The sequence below is a fragment of the Coffea arabica genome, chromosome 1c (genome assembly GCF_036785885.1).
Source record: "Coffea arabica cultivar ET-39 chromosome 1c, Coffea Arabica ET-39 HiFi, whole genome shotgun sequence".
Lineage (NCBI taxonomy): Eukaryota > Viridiplantae > Streptophyta > Magnoliopsida > Gentianales > Rubiaceae > Coffea > Coffea arabica.
This window is the reverse complement of record NC_092310.1, coordinates 4,289,955-4,308,768: the sequence shown is the minus strand read 5'-3', so window position 1 is coordinate 4,308,768 and position 18,814 is coordinate 4,289,955. Positions and strand designations below refer to the sequence as shown.

At 35.6% G+C, this 18,814-nt stretch overlaps 1 protein-coding gene and 1 long non-coding RNA gene across 7 annotated transcripts; both read left to right on the top strand.

Moving 5' to 3' along the window:
• The first annotated feature begins 662 nt into the window (after nucleotides 1–662).
• LOC113720320 (serine carboxypeptidase-like 18) lies at nucleotides 663–4,157 on the top strand. Its single transcript, XM_027245225.2, has 10 exons — nucleotides 663–1,071; nucleotides 1,783–1,820; nucleotides 1,979–2,080; nucleotides 2,202–2,288; nucleotides 2,477–2,638; nucleotides 2,877–2,948; nucleotides 3,273–3,391; nucleotides 3,493–3,606; nucleotides 3,693–3,738; nucleotides 3,841–4,157. The coding sequence occupies exons 1-10, from the start codon at nucleotides 663–665 to the stop codon at nucleotides 3,922–3,924; spliced, it is 1,233 nt and encodes a 410-aa protein (XP_027101026.2). The 3' UTR covers nucleotides 3,925–4,157.
• Nucleotides 4,158–5,838: 1,681 nt separating this feature from the next.
• Nucleotides 5,839–8,971, top strand: LOC140006550 (uncharacterized). Of its 6 annotated transcripts, XR_011814297.1 has the most exons (6): nucleotides 5,839–6,239; nucleotides 6,474–6,617; nucleotides 7,199–7,371; nucleotides 7,751–7,917; nucleotides 8,495–8,552; nucleotides 8,645–8,971. It is a non-coding gene; the product is annotated as an uncharacterized lncRNA (long non-coding RNA). The 6 variants fall into 6 exon arrangements; XR_011814263.1 differs by having other exon boundaries at nucleotides 7,202–7,371; nucleotides 7,751–8,552; XR_011814224.1 differs by having other exon boundaries at nucleotides 7,751–8,552.
• Nucleotides 8,972–18,814: the final 9,843 nt, after the last annotated feature.

Sequence of the window (18,814 nt, the reverse complement as noted above, 5' to 3'; positions counted from 1 at the left end):
GTATTTTTTCTTAAACTCCACCATCGTGGTAAAATTAAGGGAGAGAAATACAAGAGTTATGTAGGTGGAGAGATTGATTATTTTAATCTTTGCCATGCTGATTTTATGTCGATTCATGAAATAAATAAAATGGTGGAAGAGTGTGGGCACAAGGATTACAAGAGTTATGTAGGTGGAGAGATTGATTATTTCAATCTTTGCCATGCTAATTTTATGTCAATTCATGAAATAAATAAAATGGTGGAAGAGTGTGGGCACAAGGATACCATGTTATATTATTACATTGACCCTGACTAATGGAACTTCAAACGGATAAAGACATTAGACAATTCTGCGGTTGGGTTAATGAGTACAAGTTGATGGAAGTATACTGTCATCATGTAACAGTTGAAGAAATATATGAGTTGTAGAAGAAAAAGCAACTGGAATAGTTATCACAGACAAAGAGTTCAGTGGTAATAGAGGAGATTTTGGATGATGGTGAAATTCTTACACAACAGGCAGCGGCACCTCATAGACGAAAAAAATGAGTCCAAGCTAGTAGATCAGTTGCAGCTATAGAATGAGCGCATGACCATACTGGTAAAGATGAAGATTCATATAAAAAATCTTCTAGAAAATGTGAGCAGGCCAACAACAATACATAGAAGTCTGAGCCACAAATGCATAGCCAAGTTGATAATGACCCAACTCCATCAAGTCAGAATAGGAGGGACAATGATAGCTCTAGTAATAGAAAAAATAGAGATAGCAGAAAATCTCGTACCTTGGAGGCCCTTTCTGGTTCTGCAAAAAGAGCTAGAAATGGAGGTTCAGTAACTCAAGGTGCATCAAATAATGGTGCTGCAACTCAAGGTGCATCAAATGGAGGTGCAGCAGGTCAAGGTGCATCAAATAGAGGTGCAGCAGGTCAAGGTGAAACTAATGAAGGTGCAGCAACTGAAGCCGAAACAGAAATTGGTGGAGATTGCCAACGCCTTTGTAAGCAAATTGTATATATTACAAATGCCTTCCATAATCTTGCAACTGAAGCCCCTTTAGCTAGGGGTCTTGCCCGCTTACTCCAAATAGGTAGAGCATTAAGAGGAACAAATACAAAGATTCATTCGAGTTTTGCAGGATTTTTATTCTTTTCTGTGAGTATATTAACTCCAAGATGCTTGGAGAATAAAGAAAGAAACCGTTGATTTGGAATTCTAGGTTATATTAATTCTAAGAGAAAAATATTCCTTCTTCCTTTTCCTCGTTATATTTGATGAACAAGTGCTCATGATCATGGTTCAAAATCGCGGTCGCGGTCTGGACTGTTCCATATCGGTCGCGATCTCGGCGAGATGCGAATTTTTGAAATATTTAATATTCTAAAAATTGTAAAAAATATGATAAACAAAAATAATTTAAAAAATTAGTAAAAATAATAAAAATTCGAGTTGACTCGGGATGACTCGGAGTGACTCGGTCGTTTCAACCCTTCACGGTGACGTCTCGACGAGTCACGTATCTCGGTATCGATTCGTCGTGGTCTAGTCTCGGACTAAACCGAGACGGTGACAACTCGGCCGAGTCGTCTCGGTCTTGGCTGAGTCTTCGAACCATGCTAATGATGGCATTACTCTCTCAAGTTGGACCACAATGGTTCAGAGCGTTCTGCTACAAGGTAATCCATCGAAGTTGCCATAAACAAAAGTAAAAACTACAAGTTTCATTTCTCCAGGACTACAGGAAAGATTAATTTCCAAGAATTCTTAACCCTAAAACTTCCATAATCTGGTGTCCTTGTAGGAAATGGTGCTGGGATTGAGCCGCATACTCATCTCAAGGTCCTGTAACTATCATAATCTTCTCTTTGTAGTCTACCTAGCAAGATCATTACATATTTGGACAAAAATATTATTTTTAATAAGCACTTTTTAGATTGTTCATATTTATGCTTCACTGATAACATGTCACTTACACCTCTCAAAATCCATGGCTTCAGGGATACATACTTGGAAACCCAGCACCGACCACTCAAGGCGATGGAAACCATGCAATCCCGTTTGCTCATAGGATGGCGCTAATCTCTGATGAACTCTATGAGGTTGAATATTTTTTAGTTACACGCTGCTGAATGATGATCTTTTAAAACATTGTGTCACGCATATTTTTTTAGTGCACAGTTACCCTTGATTTGCTAACTAACCTATATTATAATTTTACAGTCCTTGAAAGCGACCTGTAAAGGAGAATATGTAAATATAGACCCCAGCAATGCGCCCTGCTTGAAGAATATCCAGGCATACAATAAGGTCAGCAATCTTTTTCTCCTTCGTGTTTCTGTAAACTATTTTCCTACTTAATAAATTAAACCGTCTATGCCTCCTACAAAGGTTGAAAAAAAAATTAAACAAAGAACGATTAATTTTCTATGTACTGACGATATGTACACGATCAGTATACTGTTAAAATAATTTTGGTAAAATATGTGCTTCTGCAGTTGATTGATAACATCGAGCCTATGCATGTGCTGGAGCCCACTTGTCCTGATGTTTCACCAAAGCCAAATAACTTATTCAGTGGCAGGAGATCAACTGTTGAAACGTTCTATAAGAAGTTTGAGGAGCTTGATGTTTTGGAATTTAATCCAGTTGAATGTCGTGTAAGATATTGCTATTATCTTTGCGAAATCGCGTGTAAAGCAATAAATTAAGTGTGTTTGGAAAGGAGATTATTTGAAATATTTTTTTAAAAAATATTATAACATTTTTTTATACGATATATACGAGATAAAAAAAGATTGAAAAATGTATTTATTATGCAAGTAGATAAATTTACGCAAATGATTTTCTATCCAAACACAACATTGTGATTAATTCTTGCCCACATGGTTATCGTAGGTGACCGGAGAGGAGGTTCTATACTACTGGGCTAATGACAGGAGTGTCCAAGAGGCCCTCCATGTGCGAAAGGCATGTAAAAATTGTACATTTTGATATTCCATTTTAAGACAGCTTCTCTAAATTTGGGCACGGAGAGGTACAGTTATGATTTGGTGCAATTGTATCTAATTATTGTAGTTTTTACAATAATTGGTGTACACTTACATAAAGCAATATATATATATATACACACACACACACACGATAAAGTAATGTAAGTGTACATCAAAACTTGTAAGAAATACAATATCAAAGATATAATTGCACCTAACACAACTGTACCTACCATAATTCTCTAAATATTCTTGTTGTCTTCATGTGATTCTGCATATATTTTGTTTAATTACATGACAGGGGACTATTAAAGAGTGGATTAGATGCAACTATAGCATACTATACACAATAAATGCAGGGAGCGCTGTACCATACCACGCAAACCTCAGCACTAAAGGTTACAGATCTCTCATATACAGGTTTGGTAACAAAATATTCGTATTGTAAAATTTATATCATCACACTCGCGGATTAATGGCGATTATATATGTTGAAAGCACAATATTTGTATTAATTTCAGTGGTGACCATGATATGATCTCACCATATTTGGGAACTGAAGAATGGATAAGATCTCTAAATTACCCAACTATTGATGATTGGAGACAGTGGATTCATCAAGGCCAAGTTGCAGGGTTGGTTGAAAATTGAAAATTGAAAATTTTCTCCTTGTTACCTTTAACATGAAGTTAAACAAATTCATTCTCTTTTCTACGTACAGTTATACAAGGACTTATGCAAATAAGATGACATTTGCAACTGTAAAGGTGAGAAATTCCTCTTTCTCTTGCTATAGTGTAGGTTTTCAGGTTGTATTAAGTTAAGAACACTATTAGATTTGACTATATATTTTGCTTCATTTTTATCAGGGAGCAGGCCATGCTGCTCCATATTATAAGCCAGCGGAATGTAGATCCATGTTTGGAAGGTGGATATCCTATCAGCCTCTCTAGTCAATTGGGAGATGGGTATGAAAGTATTAGATCGTTTAAGAATTCAAAAATTTCGAGTGTTAAATGTTATTGCAAACGCCATCTGATTTCAGTTAATAAGCATTTACTTCAAGAGAATGCTTTCTTGATGAAAGATGAGTAAGATGTAGTCATTGAAGAATGTCTCTTTTCAAGAAATGGATGTATCGAATTTTTATTGGATAAAATTTGTTTTGACCATGGTCGATTGTGAATTTGCGAGTATATAGTAATATGTTCTAAAAGAACTTCAAAAACACAATAAAAATAATAAAAAATAAAAAATTAATAAAATAAATCTACCACCTCTTTCTTTTCCACTAACCACCACCTACCGCTGTCCCTCCCTTCCTCCACCGCCGTCAACCGTTCCTTCCTTCTTTCTCTTCCCTTTTCCTTCTTCTTGCTATTCCTTCCCCTCCACCATTTTCCTTTTCCTCCCATTCTCTGCTTCACGCAATTCCTCTTTGCTTCCTCCACACCTGTGGCTCGCTCAACCAAAGAGAGAGAGGGAGGGGAGGTGTGTTGCGGGAGAATAGGAAGGGAGGAGAAAAGAGGAGGGAGAAGGAGAGGGAAAAAAGATGGTGACGGTGGTAGGTAGTGGTGGTGAAACTTTAATAAATTTTTAAAAATATCCCAATAAAATTTTAAAAATATTTCAAAATATATCTTTAAAAACACCTAATTTAAATGGACTATCAACACAAAAATATAATTAACATACACCATTATAGTAAAATTTTTTGCACAATATTTTCAAAAATACCTAATCCATATGAATCCATTCAATTTATAGCCTGCATATGGGCAAATTTCTTGAAAATATTGTCTAAAAATTAAAAACTCCAAAAAATGTAGCTGAGAAAATGTTTGTTTCTCTGTCTATGTCCGTCGTGTCTCTGACACACACCGGACTATTTTATTAGTTGGATTTTTTTTGTTAAAAAAAGGAAACTCGCAGTGTTTGAGGAACATAGTGGACTCTAATTACAAATTGGTCCCCGCCAATAAAAAGAGGCCGCTAACAAATTAATAAAACTCACCGTGTTTGAGCCTGCTGGCAGGGACCAATTAATAAAAAGAGCCCGCTGACAAATTAATAAAAAGAAGCACGCAATGGGCGCCCGTTTGAATTTTTTTGTCTACCGTACAAACACAGCAGCTTAATATATTCCTTTTTTTTTTATCCTTTTGACGACCAATTGGAACTAATGATTTAACAAATATAAAGTATCCAAAATTGTAATAAATGTGAAATTTAAATTATGCAAGAATTTTGTTATTTGTTTTTAGTATTTAATTTTCAATTATTTTTATTATGGAACTTTAATTATATTAATCTTAAATCATTTTAATTATGCCAAGCCAAACATTGGGATCAAAACCTCAATTCCCCTTAAGTAATTAGATGAGATGTACAAGTGCATTATGGTATCAAATCCCCATATGGGATTCTTGGTGTCACTTTTTAATGGCAACTCTGTGTCATTTCTATATTTATGCCAAACGTCCTGTTTATTTAACTTGTCATATGCAATTTATTTAAATATTTTCTACCCTCACGTGATAAGTGAGATATTGACACTGAATTTGACATTGGATCGGATAGTGGTACCGACACTACAACAAAAATGGCTTTTCCTGACACGTCTAAAAGGACACTTGCTGGTTTTTGTCATTATAGCACTTTTATCATGACACTTATTATCAATTCAATAATATATACTTTAATTTTGTTTTATTTTATCTGATATAAAAATAATAATGTGTCTTTAGATTCCCTATCATGACACTTGAAAAAATGTGAAATACACCAAAAAAATTAAAACATAAAATGATGTTTTTTGATTTTGGCGGAAGATTCCTTCGCCAAAACACTTAGTGAGATTTCAAAACTTTTATTTTGCAAGCCAGCGAAATTTTGGTTCTTCTCATCTCTCTCACAAACTCTCTCTCTCGGCAAACTCTCTCTCAAAACTCCCCCATTTTGGTTCTTCCGTCTTCCGCCTTCGCCGCCGCCCACTCCCCTATTTTCAGTTGCTAACTCGGCCGCTTCTTTACCCTATTCGGTCAACCACGACACCTGCACCAATAAGCCTTCGCTCTCTTTGCTAGGACAAAAAGAATAAGAAAATAGATACTCGTGCTCTTTCCTTTTTCTTCTTTCCTCTGAAACCCATCCCCATGCTTCTCCTTACTGACTAGATATTCAGGTTGAGCGTGCCGAGGTGTAGAGTAGGCGAAGGTTGCCGCTATCATCTCACTGCAGTCCAACCACTACAGCGGAAATCATCACTGTAAAGTTTCCCACACTCTTGTACCTTTTTTCCCCCTTAATTGTATTGTTTTCTTCTTTGTCTGCAATCATGTCGGTTATGCTTTACTTTCATCTTGTTAATCGATTTTAAGTGGCTGGAATTGATCATAGGTTTGAGTAGAGCTTTAGATTTAAAATCAAGCTCAGGCCGTATAAGGAATTGATGAAAAAGAAATTTCAAAACTTTTCATGCTCACTACCTATTTGTCGAAAGGTTCGAATGAAGAAAGAAGAAAATTTGCAAGGAAACGAATAAAGGGATGAGAAAGTAAAGACAAGGAAAGAGCGTAATTCTTCTTGAAGAAAACAGGGACACAAATCAAATTCCCTGGAACCAATGCCCAATTGTGAGGGAAAGGTATGCAGCAATTATACGTAAATAGTACCCAATTGTAAAGGTTCAGAAGCAATGAGCCCATCACTTTCATATGCCTCCAAACACCCTTATTCCTTATTATAGTGGATGGATCATGGATGACAATTTGATAATGCCATGCTACCTTCAACTTTTTCGAGGGAATTATTATTATTTTTGTTCAGATTTTTTCTATTGAGAAATTTATCACTTGTATTTTTCCCTTTTACTAAGCAAGCAACTCATTACTCGTGCTAAAGAAATTATTATTGTGATGTTGTAAGCTCCTATCTAACTTAAGTACGAAATATTATTATCCAAACACAATCAAGTAGTCTTTCAGTTTAATAGCAGACTTTATTTCCTCTAAATCTTGCAGTAGAAAAAAATAACATCTACGTAGGGGCAGTATGCTCTGCTTGCTTGTCATCATATACCCAAGTAATTATGTTACTCAGTACATTGCTTAAGAAACCGTATTGAAATGTAAAAACTTCATTGTCACTTAATTGGTGTACATTTTCTGTAACTTTGATAATACTTTGTGCTGAAAGATAAATTTTGTGTGTTTATACATGAGGTAGCAGGTCCATTGAATACAACTTGGGACTCCAGAACTTCGAAAGAAGACATGGAAGATATGTGGATTCATTCCAATGTTAATAAGGAATGGATGAAGTCAGGAGAGAAAAAGGGAAAAGTTCGATTTTCTCATGACACAGAGAGGAGGCCTTATCTTTTCCATGTGGAACTAAGGGTGAGATATTGTTTATACAATATGTATTTAATGACTGACTATTGAATGTTAGCCTTTTTCTTTAATTTGATCTCTCTTTGGCAAGTGAAGGGTGAGTTTGCTGTACTTACACATTTCTGATTCCAAAATGATTCCCTTTGGATTCAGCTGAGTTGATTACACTCTGTGAACCATAGGTTGGCATGATTTAGTTGTGTGACCACCATGTTACTGTACAATCTACTTTCAGAGTACGTTGCATTAGTGTGAGATTGGTCTGTGAGTTTATGCATTTTATAGAGTGTTTCATCTCAGCCCAATGCTCGTTTGCAGCTGCTGTCGATTAGACCAAGTTGTGTTAAACTTCTTAGATTGTAGTGATAAACTTTTTTATTGTCAGGCTCTAGGAATGGTTCAATGATGAGGGAACTCCAAATTCCGCTACTAGGAAGTCACCATCTTGGAATTGATGATACCAAAAATATTGCAAGAGTGGTACAACACATGCTTATAGATGGTGCTCTTTTGCAAATTACTGCAAGGAGATTACGTGGTTCTCCTAAAAAAGTTGAGTTTCTATTTGAAAATGGTATCTAGTTGTCACTCTACATCTCTTTACATTCACCTTGTTATGATCTTCATTTCGAACTAATTTCTTTGTGGTAATTGCATATATATTCTTCATGAGCTTTTCTTCTCCAACTTGAGAAATGGTCCATCAGTTTCTTAGAAAGTCGAAAGCCCTCTCAAAACTATATGCTTTGATTTTTTCTGAATTTTTATTTGGGGATGTTTAAAAATGAAAGGTAAGAGAATTTGAATGGGGAAGAATACAATTTACAGGGCAAATTTATGCAATAATTTTGCGTGTAACATTTAAATGATGTTTTAGGAGAATTAACTTTGATATAGTCAGCAAATTGCTGGATTTCTCCAAATACAAAAATTTACAATATTTGATATGTTTACTTACGATATAGTCTAGATGTGCCTCGGTGCTTCCTCCAAAGTTGCATGTTTAGACCAATTTGCTTCTGCTTTAAGATTGAAGTGGACATTTCTTTGCATTTAGAAGCTACATTGCTTTAGATGCATCTCAGTATGCTGTGCGTTGACTAACTTGTTGCATTCACTGTTTGGATAGGTGGGAGTATACTGGCGTCACTTGGTTCCTTTCAGCAAATGTGGTTTTCAAAATCCGAGTAAGCTTTTACATCCACTCTACCTTTCAATATTCAACTTTTCTCTTTTTTTTTCTCCCCATTTTCAGTCTGTTTTATCTCTCGATTAACAGGTTTGAGGAACATGGAGCTTCTAATGTTCAAAAAAAATGCCCGTAAAGTACTTTACTGGTGCAGACAATTATCACATTAGACAGAAATTCATGGAGCTGACTTCACTTTGATTAGTTCGCTGGCGGTATGGGTTGCTCGGTTTTAATATCTTGCTTTATAGGCACCCAAACAATGTACTATATATATTTACTGTACCTCTCACGAATCGTTGCTAATGTTGTACAATTACGTTACCTGACTTTTAGTTCAACAAATTATACTTGTTAGGGAATCTTTCAAGTTTGTACTTGTTACTGACTTTTAGTTCAACAAATTATATTTGAGCATTGACTTTTGCTTTTAGATTACTATATGCATTCTGTTCTTTGGGATAATTTTACAAGTCCTTTGGATTTTTTGATTGACGGAATGTATAGCAGGGAGCACTACCGGCAGGTTGCTTCTATATTAAAAAAAAAAACTCCTGGCAGTTAAAAGTGTCAGTATAGCTCCGTTAAAAAAACTCCTACTTATTACTAACTATAGCTATCCTGACACTTTCGATTATCAAGAAAAGGAATTTTCGTTGGCAGATGAGATGTTATAACAGCATAGTTTTCTTGACACATTTGAATACTATATACCTATCCCTACATTAGAAGGGACGACACTCGTCCGAGGTGTGAGAAAAGGTAAAGTGTCAGGTTAGATTATCTATACTGACACCTTTAAATGCTGTTAAAGGCCATTTTTGTTGTAGTGTGAGAATACCAAAGCAGCAATACAGATCCTATGTGCACATTTACTCCTTGAAACTACATTATTTAATGGTATTGGTGCTAATCCTGGACCCTGCATTCATCACGTGGCATCTAATTTAATTCTCCACTTTCAAAGTTGCCCTGTTTTCTCCTTCATTCCCAAGATCAATACCTCAAATCACCAGTTCATGAGGTTGTAATAACAATGGCGACCTCTAAGGAAGACATGATGAAATATTGTAAAGAACTGATTTAAACTAAGCAGACATTGAGACTTTGATGCGTGAAAAAAAACACTTTCCTTAAAGTGTTATTGGCTTCTATACTAGACAAATTACCACTAGGATACAACAAAATCTAAGAACTATCAACAAAAGTAGTTTAATTCTGTCAAAGTTCTACAATTTTAAAGAATTGAAACACCTATTCAAGACACCATTAAGGATGCAACTCTTAATGAAGAGTTGTATAGATAGTTAACGATTTAACAGATATATCTGTTAAATGTAATTGTCATTAACTACCTCTAATTAATTACCTAAAATAAATATTTCAAACAATCAATTAGCACCCCTCCCTAATCAGAAAGCCCCAAGTGCCCTTGTCAAGACGTTTTATATATCTTTCAATTTATATTCAAGTGAATGAAATATAAATTGAAATAACTTATCCACCAAACTTTTCCTCCAAACTAATATTTGAAACAAATTTGTTAAGGAAAGAAGACAAAGACATATTTAAACAATGAACACTCTATCCTCTTTCAATGTGGAACAATGAACTTCAACTTTCTCATTACAAACTATTACCAACAATCCCCCACTTAGTTAGTAATGAAAATAAATCAACACTGATATTATCTTGCATAGAGAAAGGTGTTTTTGAACTTAAACCCTTTTCTTAGTGCAAATATTTCACTTGTTCTAACAAGTCAAGGTGGCTACATAGCTTAAACCATGACTTTAAAGTTAAAATAGAAATAGCACACACAAGATTATATCCCTTTCATAGAATAGTTCACGAAATGATTGAGCACTTTTACTGGCCCAGTGATCCATCTTAGATTCATGATCATTTACAAAAGAAAATCCCCACTTTTGGTAGGAGCGGCACCACTCCTATGATCATATAGGTGAAGTACTTTTCAAGCCTTTATTATGAAGGCACTATGAAAGTATATTTAACTTCATTAAGAGTATGATGCTCATCCTCTTAAGTACCAAACTGCACTAGTACCTTGGAATGGTATAATATAATTTCTAGTGCTCACAATTACTTATTAATAATTTGGTATTACCTTTTAAACCTTTTATTTAGTGTTAGTGTCAGAAGAAAGGTTGGGTTACCATTACTAGTGGTTCTAGACAAAGGGTTTTAATCCCATTCCCAATGACGTTGCTTTCACTACATCTCTTGAGAGAGATTTAGTGAATGGATTTGCCAAGTTGTTGAATGAACTAACATACACCACTGTGACATTGTCATCATTCAATAGTTGTCTAACATATTCGGTCTTAGACTTGTACGTCTAGATTTGCCGTTATATATTCTATTTAGCGCTCTAGACATAATGGCTTCACTATCACAATACAAAGAAATGGCTGGCATCGATTTTGACCACAACTGGATATCTAATAGTAGGTTTATTAGCCATTCAGCCTCACAAATAGACCCACGAATTTAATGAATGCAAGGACATTTTTGAATCAGTTTTGGGCAGATTTCTGAATGCAAAGGGCCCTGTAGTGGTTCCTGGACTTAGTAGTCCTTAAACTCGTTGCCTATGAAGCAAAGCAGAGTCAAAGTTTAGGATGAAAAAGGATGATGGGCTGCCATAGGCCCAAGGCTACTCGTAGAGTATGGGTTATATAGATTCAGATATTGGGTCTATAATGAAATCACTCAGCCCATAACTGCTTCTATAGTTTCCATTTTCACCAAATTTAAACTGATAAACTGGGAAAAGAAAGAAATAGGCAAAATCAAAATTTAAGAAGACCTTTGGGGGACACCACCATTTTTTCGTCTTCTTCTTATTAGTGTTTTGAAGACCAAACTGGACCGGTTGGTTGGCTGAGGCCATGTTTTCAGTTCGGTTTAATAGTTGATTTAAAAGTTTAATTGAATCGATCAAACTGGTTAAAATCAATAAAAGTTGGGTGGTTCAACCAAATTTACTAACTTTTTTTTTGTTTAGAATAAATATTTTAGCTTTACTCACATTATTTAACATTAAAATGAATAAAAATTATTAAACCTTTGAATCGAAATTGAACTGGTCGAACTGATCGAATCACGAACTAAAAGCTCTTTCGATTCATTTCCCGATCTGGGTTTAAAAATATTTTTTATAGCATTAGAACAATGACGGAAAATACTTTCAATTTTTAATAGAAAGTAAGGAATAATTCCTCATACAAACTCTACCTTTGAAAGATTATGTATATCTTTTAAAATCATAGAAAAATTATGAAAAAAACAATAAATCATAAAGAGGGTAAGTATAATATATCTTAAAACGTTTGCTATCGACTACCTAACCTATAGTTATTTGTTTGTTTTGTTTAGAATGATCCCACATATGAACATTTGTGACAAGCATTAATAATGCTAACACTAATATCACTGTGGAATTACAAACTAATGTTTTTGTGCAGACCCAAATTCAATCCTTCATGCTTTTGATAATTCTTTTGCTTACAATAGTGTTTCATAGTGTTACCAATTGATTGCTCATGTTCATAAGACTGTTTCTCTCTTTATGTGCCTGGCCATATTTAGGCTTGTGTAATAAATACACCGCTGTAATTCATAATTCCAGCAGAAATGGTTCATTTCATAGCACGTTGTCATTATCATTTTTTTATCCTCACACCTGTCCTGCCAGCCTTCCCAACTCTAACTGTCAAGATCAAGATTTGAATCATGAACCTAATAGTGGTTTATAAATTGGTGAAGAATAATTTAAATACATGTACTTATGCATATTTTTTTTAGTTGAAAATTTTTTTCATGCCTCATACAGGTTCGTAACTAGCTATTTGTGAATTTAGACCAGTCGCCACTTTGCTTCAACTTGTACATGTGAAGGACGAAAATAGATGATTTTCATTTACCAAAGAAGTAAAAAAAAAAAAGCAACTATTGCCACGTTCCTCTTTTGATTCCACATCTGTCTAGATTGTCCGTTACATGTGTTTGAAAAAATGACCTTCTGAGTAATAATCAACAAAAAGACTAAGTGTCTATTTGATAACATAAAAAAGTGCTGAAACTGAATTCATTCAGATATTCAGATGCTTTGGATGTTTGATAAATAAAAATTCATCTGTTGAACTTATTAAGTGGTGTTGAATTTGTAAAACAGTTACATGTTGAATGGAAAGGAAGAAAGGGTAGCCCTATTCAATGGACTACCTAACCCCATTACTTTTTTATACTATATTTTTAAAAATAATTCCAGTATAAGGTGCAATCCCTCATATATTGTGACAATCATTAATGCATAACTAACACCAACATCGTTGTGGAATTTGTAGTATATTTGGGTAGACAAAAATCCTTTTCTTCATGCGGTTGGAATCGAACTCACTCTCCATCATTTCTACCACAAAGATCAAAGCATGATTTGTGAGGACTCGTAAAAACTATTATTTTTAAGCCTAATTTATGGCTTAATAAATTATTTAATTGGAGTTTTGCCACGAGGAATATTTTTTAGTCTTATTAGACCTAAATACATGATAATATAATTTCGTTATATTTTTAAAGTGACTCGTCTCAAAAATTAATTTCCTGGAGTGCGTTTAGTAAAAATAGTGAATAGTGCTCGGAGATTTTACCGCGTGGGAGTACAATAAGTTTGGAATATTGGAGACTTGTACTATGGTCCTAAAATAGGTAATCTTATGAATAAATACTCAAGTGATAGTTAGTAGTACAATCGTTATAAGAATTTCTCGGAGGTTTCGCGTTATAGCGTTAAAATTGACGGTATGCGTTTTTACACGCGCGACTTTATTTGAGGGACTTTAGACCCTTATTTCGGGATAATTAAGAGTGAATAATATTTACATGAATATAAGTGCATTAGAGGTTTAGTGCACTAGTGAACCAAACGCGCGAGAAATCGAACCCTAATCGCGCCAAACGCCCCCTAATGTGAGTTGACTAATGGGTGATTTGTGGCCACAAGTTAGTATCTTCTCTTGGAAGTTTAAAAATCTGATCACTCTCTCTCTCTTCCTTCTCAAGACTGCCGACCAGCCCTCTCTCTCTCTTAAGCTCCATTGTTCTTCATTTTACTTCACAAATCTTACTCAAACCACCACCAAAACATCTCCAAATTCAACCAAACTTGCACCACACTTAGCTTAACACTAGGAGATCATTTTGAGCTGCAAAAAGGGTGCCGAAAATCACGATTTCTTGGAGCATTTCAAGGGCCAAAAATTCTGATCTAGTACATTAAGAAGGTATAACATGATCCATCACCTTAAACTTGATTTATAGTAGTAGATATGCATCTCTAAGTACTTGCATGTAAGTAGATGACTTGATATTATTGAAAAATGTGAAAGTGGGCTCTATGAACTCTCACTCTTGGGTTGTTGCTGATTTGACGATTGATGGTGGATATATTGTTGGTTTAGTGGTTAAAATGATGGATTAATGGTGTGTAATTGATAGAAATTTCATTGGGTGCAAGAAGCAAAAGTTTCCGATTTTGCCCCTGCCTTGTTCGGCCATTTTAAGGCCAATTTTAAATGATCTAATGGCTTGAATCTGATGTTTATATGACGTATTAGATGTGTGAAAAATTTCATTGAAAAATATTGAGGTTTGGTTGGACAAATGAATTTTTTTTGTGAAACTAGCAAATCTGGAAACTGTTCACGTATGGCTCTGACCAGCGGTGGTGTTTCGGCCATAACTCTGTCCTCGGATGTCGAAATCAAGTGCCGTTAGTGGCGTTTGAAATTAGACATTCCAGGCTTTAATTTGAGATAAAATGCACGTTCTGATTCTTTGTGACTGAGCTGAACCAAACGTTTTAAGATTGCTGTCCTGTTGCTCTGTTCAACTGGAACGAAGTGATAAGGCAGCAAATTGATGCCCGATTTTGAACTAGTTGGGTGCCAAATTTCGAAATGATTTCTTCTGTGATATTATAGCCCTATGAATTTATTTTTCAACAACATAAACCATGCTCCGTTCTGAGTTAAATTGACTGAGTTGTGACAAAAACAAGAGGACTGCCCTGTTTTGGAAAAACCGTACTACTTGGACTGGTTTGGGACAAAACCTGGGAGTGATCTTATTAATTGAAGTTCTTGATGCTAAACACTTACCAAAGGTATCATGGATGTATCTTAGACCTTTATTTCACAAATGAACCATGGTTGGATAGCTTTCTTGATTAAACGATTTGAATTGGAAAATGAAGTCAAAAGACAGGTTGCTTTAGAAATTTTCCTGAACTTTGGATGATTAATTAACTACCTTCCCGAGGGTATTTTTCCCTGAAATTTGATAGAGAGATACCTTTCATATAGGAGTAAAATACTGCAAAAATTTATACCAATCCAAGTTCGTTTTGACTCTTAGCTAAGGTTCCAATTTTGGAAACTCAAATCTGGAAATTGTTAACCAGACTTGAATTTTCCCAACTTCGAGCAACCGTATCTCGGTGCTCGAAACTCCAATTCTCAATCTGCTTATTCTGACCTAAACCTTACTTGCACCTCTAAATGAGTTATAAATGTCAAGAGCTATTTTGCAACGAGTGAATTCTGCCAAATTTCCAAAGTTAGCGAAAAATCAACCCCAGCTCAATCCTGAACATTCTGGAACAGTGATTTCAAGCTCATTTTTGAGTACTTTCCACTTAGATTCATGGAAAAGTGTCTTCTAAGAACTTTTAACACTTTCCAAAAGGTTTCCAACGGTATAAAATTTTCCAATTTTGGGCTTATATTGAGAGAGATACAAATTTTCAAAAATTTATAATAAAACTGAAAATTTTCAATTTTCAAGGCAAAGGAGTTTTTCCAAAACTCTTAATTCTCTTAGTATTATTCAAACGTTTTGCCCTCGATTTTCATGATAAAAACTCAAATAATATTGTACTTAATAAAATGCAAGTTGAACCTCGATTTACGAGTAATTGAGGTTCATTTTTGTGAAATATTCTTTAGATTGTACTAGTGTACAATCTTCCTTGATAATTGAGATATTTGAGTGAGTATCCACTATTAATTGCCAGGCACACAAGGAGACATTCAAGAAGATCTTACAGTGGACACTTGAACTTCCAGAAAATAATCCTTATTGAATTGCTCGGTGAGTGTCAAGTGTGTGAATCCTTGATACTTGCTTATTTGTGGTAATTGTTGGAGATTTTAAAAATAAGGGCGGGTGTGTACTTTATCACACTCGTTCTAATTTCAAATGAATGAATGAAATGTATTGAATGAATGAATGAAATGCAATGGTATGTTATGACTACATACGTCGTTGGAGTGAATCTCCTCGACTTTCAAATGAATGGGGAACGCCTAAACTCATAGGTCGACCTTGGACTCGAGCCGGCAATGGGCTTGGTCGGGAACCTGGGCGAGCCATGAGATATATAAGCTCGACCTAATGAGAGGTCTTGCTTGGCATACTCGTGGAGTATCGCCTTATAAATGACTTGTGGACCCTGGAGGTGTACGGTGGATGGAGGGAAGTAAGTGGTGATTTACAGAAATGGAAATACCGACCCGGTTGACGGAGGGTCATTGCGGGAAGGTATACGAATGGCATCGGCAGAGCGAGTGGAACTTAGCTCCTGAGAGCTACTGTATCCTTGAATTGTTTCTGATTACTTTCCTGCTCGAATGGTTGATTATTGAGATATCACGGTTTTATTTAATAAATTTGGGATTGCTATTTGAACAATGTGCTTGCATGTGTGTTCTTGGCCTCACGAGCGTTTAGCTCACTCTATAGTTTTATTTTTCTTAACAGGACCGAATCTCGGAGAAGTATGGAGAAACCCTTCGTTGTACTTTTGTTTAGGATTTCTTCTATATTTTGCTGTACCCTGGTTTGGGTTGTACTTTTGGAATTGAAATGTAAAAATTTGGGCCCTGACGTGTATTTAGAATTTAAGTCGTATTATGATTACCCGATGTACTGGTTACATGTTAAGTGACTTGTTAAGTTTGAACGCTTCCGCATTATTTGTATTCATGTTGCTCTCTTCGAAATGTTCGGTTTGGTTTTAAATTGAATGGAATTGCTTGAGTCCTGGCGAGAGTTGGGCAGGCGTCCCGCGGATACCCTTTGGTTCACCTTAAGGAGATGTGGGGGCGTCACATGATTGGCTAGCCGCATTATGCACATAAAAAAAAAATAGAAGACTTGACTGATATTTTGTCACCGATTGGTCCAAGTACCAGAAATTTCAACAAGATATTTTGAATTGAAAATGGAGAGAAATATTGGACTGGACTTGATCAGCTAAAACGGTGATTTCATGAATTAATTTCTTTATTTAAGGACAAAGATAAAAAAAACATCAAAAGAGAAGGCCCCTTGGAAGCAGTGAAAAAAGTTGACAAACGAAATGCATCATTATGGCCGGCCCATGCAATTTGTCATTCAGTTTTCTCTTCCCACTAAACCAATCACCGGAAAAAAGAAAAGAAAAGAAAAGTCTCCATCCATTTTATGTTGCTACTTTGGCCTTTCAATAATTCAATTAATCTTCCTGACTTTAGATGCCTATCGGATGTACGATTGTGCGCGCCCCAAATTATCTGCTACTATGGTCAAATGGGCATACGGAACATTTAACTTTTTGACCATGGATCAAGGCCAAAGTCTTACTTTGCGACACAAATATGAACAAAATAGTAAAATAATCTATTTTTGCAAGTAAACAATATGTTAAGCAAGAAGGAAAAATTATTCAAACCGTCATTCACATTTGGCCACATGAATTTTTTCATCCTTTATTTTTTAAATTTTAACTTTAAATTCCTTATAAATTCAAGTTAGCAAAACTTAATCCCAACCTAGGTTTTTTAGTACATTTTACTCTGAATCAATTACGTGACTGTCGAAACCATGAATAAATGACAACGTGAAGAACCTGAGGCATAAATGCATCATAAACAATCCCATTGATTGGAAAATCCGAGCTGTGACATTTTTCAACCAAACTTTTTAGGGTTCGTTCTGCCTTGACACTTTGAACTATGTGATGTAGTTTTGGTGGTTAAGCTTCTATTTGCCATTTGATATGGTGTCAATTGCAATATTGGAAGTGATTGAATCAAGTCTAGAGGATTTCTTGAGTGCAAGGTGGAGCTTGAATTCGTAACACAAAGGCTGATAAATATCCAAACTTTCGCAAATTTATATTTGAATCTGAGAAAGCGTAACTCACAATCAACTAGATACACAGGTATTGCATTGAAATAAAATGATTAAAAAAGCTTGGTATGTGATCTTAATTTAAATAAAAACATTTGAATCATGAAATCGTGAGGCAGTATGAAAAGTAAATCAAGGTTTAGATGCATAATGTCGGGATGAATATAAGTTAATTATGTGGTATTCTTTAGTAGGGTTCATTGAGTATTTATAAGTTTAATTTATGAATTTTGAAAGACCTTGCTAAATTATTAAGAATATTTAGATGTAACCCTATATCATCTTATCATATGGAAGTAAGTGTTGAATTTGTAGACTTTTATTAAAGAATTATTTACACTAAAAATATGTGTTGATACATGAAGAGATGATTTTTGGGTGGATCGGGTCTTACCTCACCAGCTGGAGTGTCATCAGGTGGGGAAGTGAAACTCCTCAAAAGTCACCTGCTCAAACTGCAAGTAATGCGGGGCTAGATCCCCTGATTCACCTCCGACGATCTAATTAGTTACTTTTCAGAAAGGGTCAAGTTACTGAATTAGATTAAGAGACTCTTACCCTTTTCTCAAGAGTCTTAGGAGTATTTATATGAGAGGGAGAAAGGATTAAGAGGATCCCGTTCTCTAGGGACTGCCACGCCCAGACTTTCAGCTTTACTTGACAGATTGGCGGCGACAGCAGGTCCCATCAATCGTTCTGAACTCTAACAGTTGTCAGACTGTATCTGAACCTGACCATCCTATGACCTGACAAGGAGACAGGGTCAGGGACACGTCTCTGACCCCGGCCTTTGGTGGGGGTCATGTCGAGGTGAGCTCATCCGGGGTCCAACACATCGGGGAGTCGGTCCCTTCGGCGGTCTTCAATAGTAGCAGAAGCGAGGTACGCGTACTTATGAGGGCCAAAATGATCCTTCTCACTAAGCCCCCCAAGCCTCAGGAAAGGCCAGGTGAGCTGTATTTTTCCGGGCTTCCGTACGGATACAGGAGGCTGCCACCGTGTCAG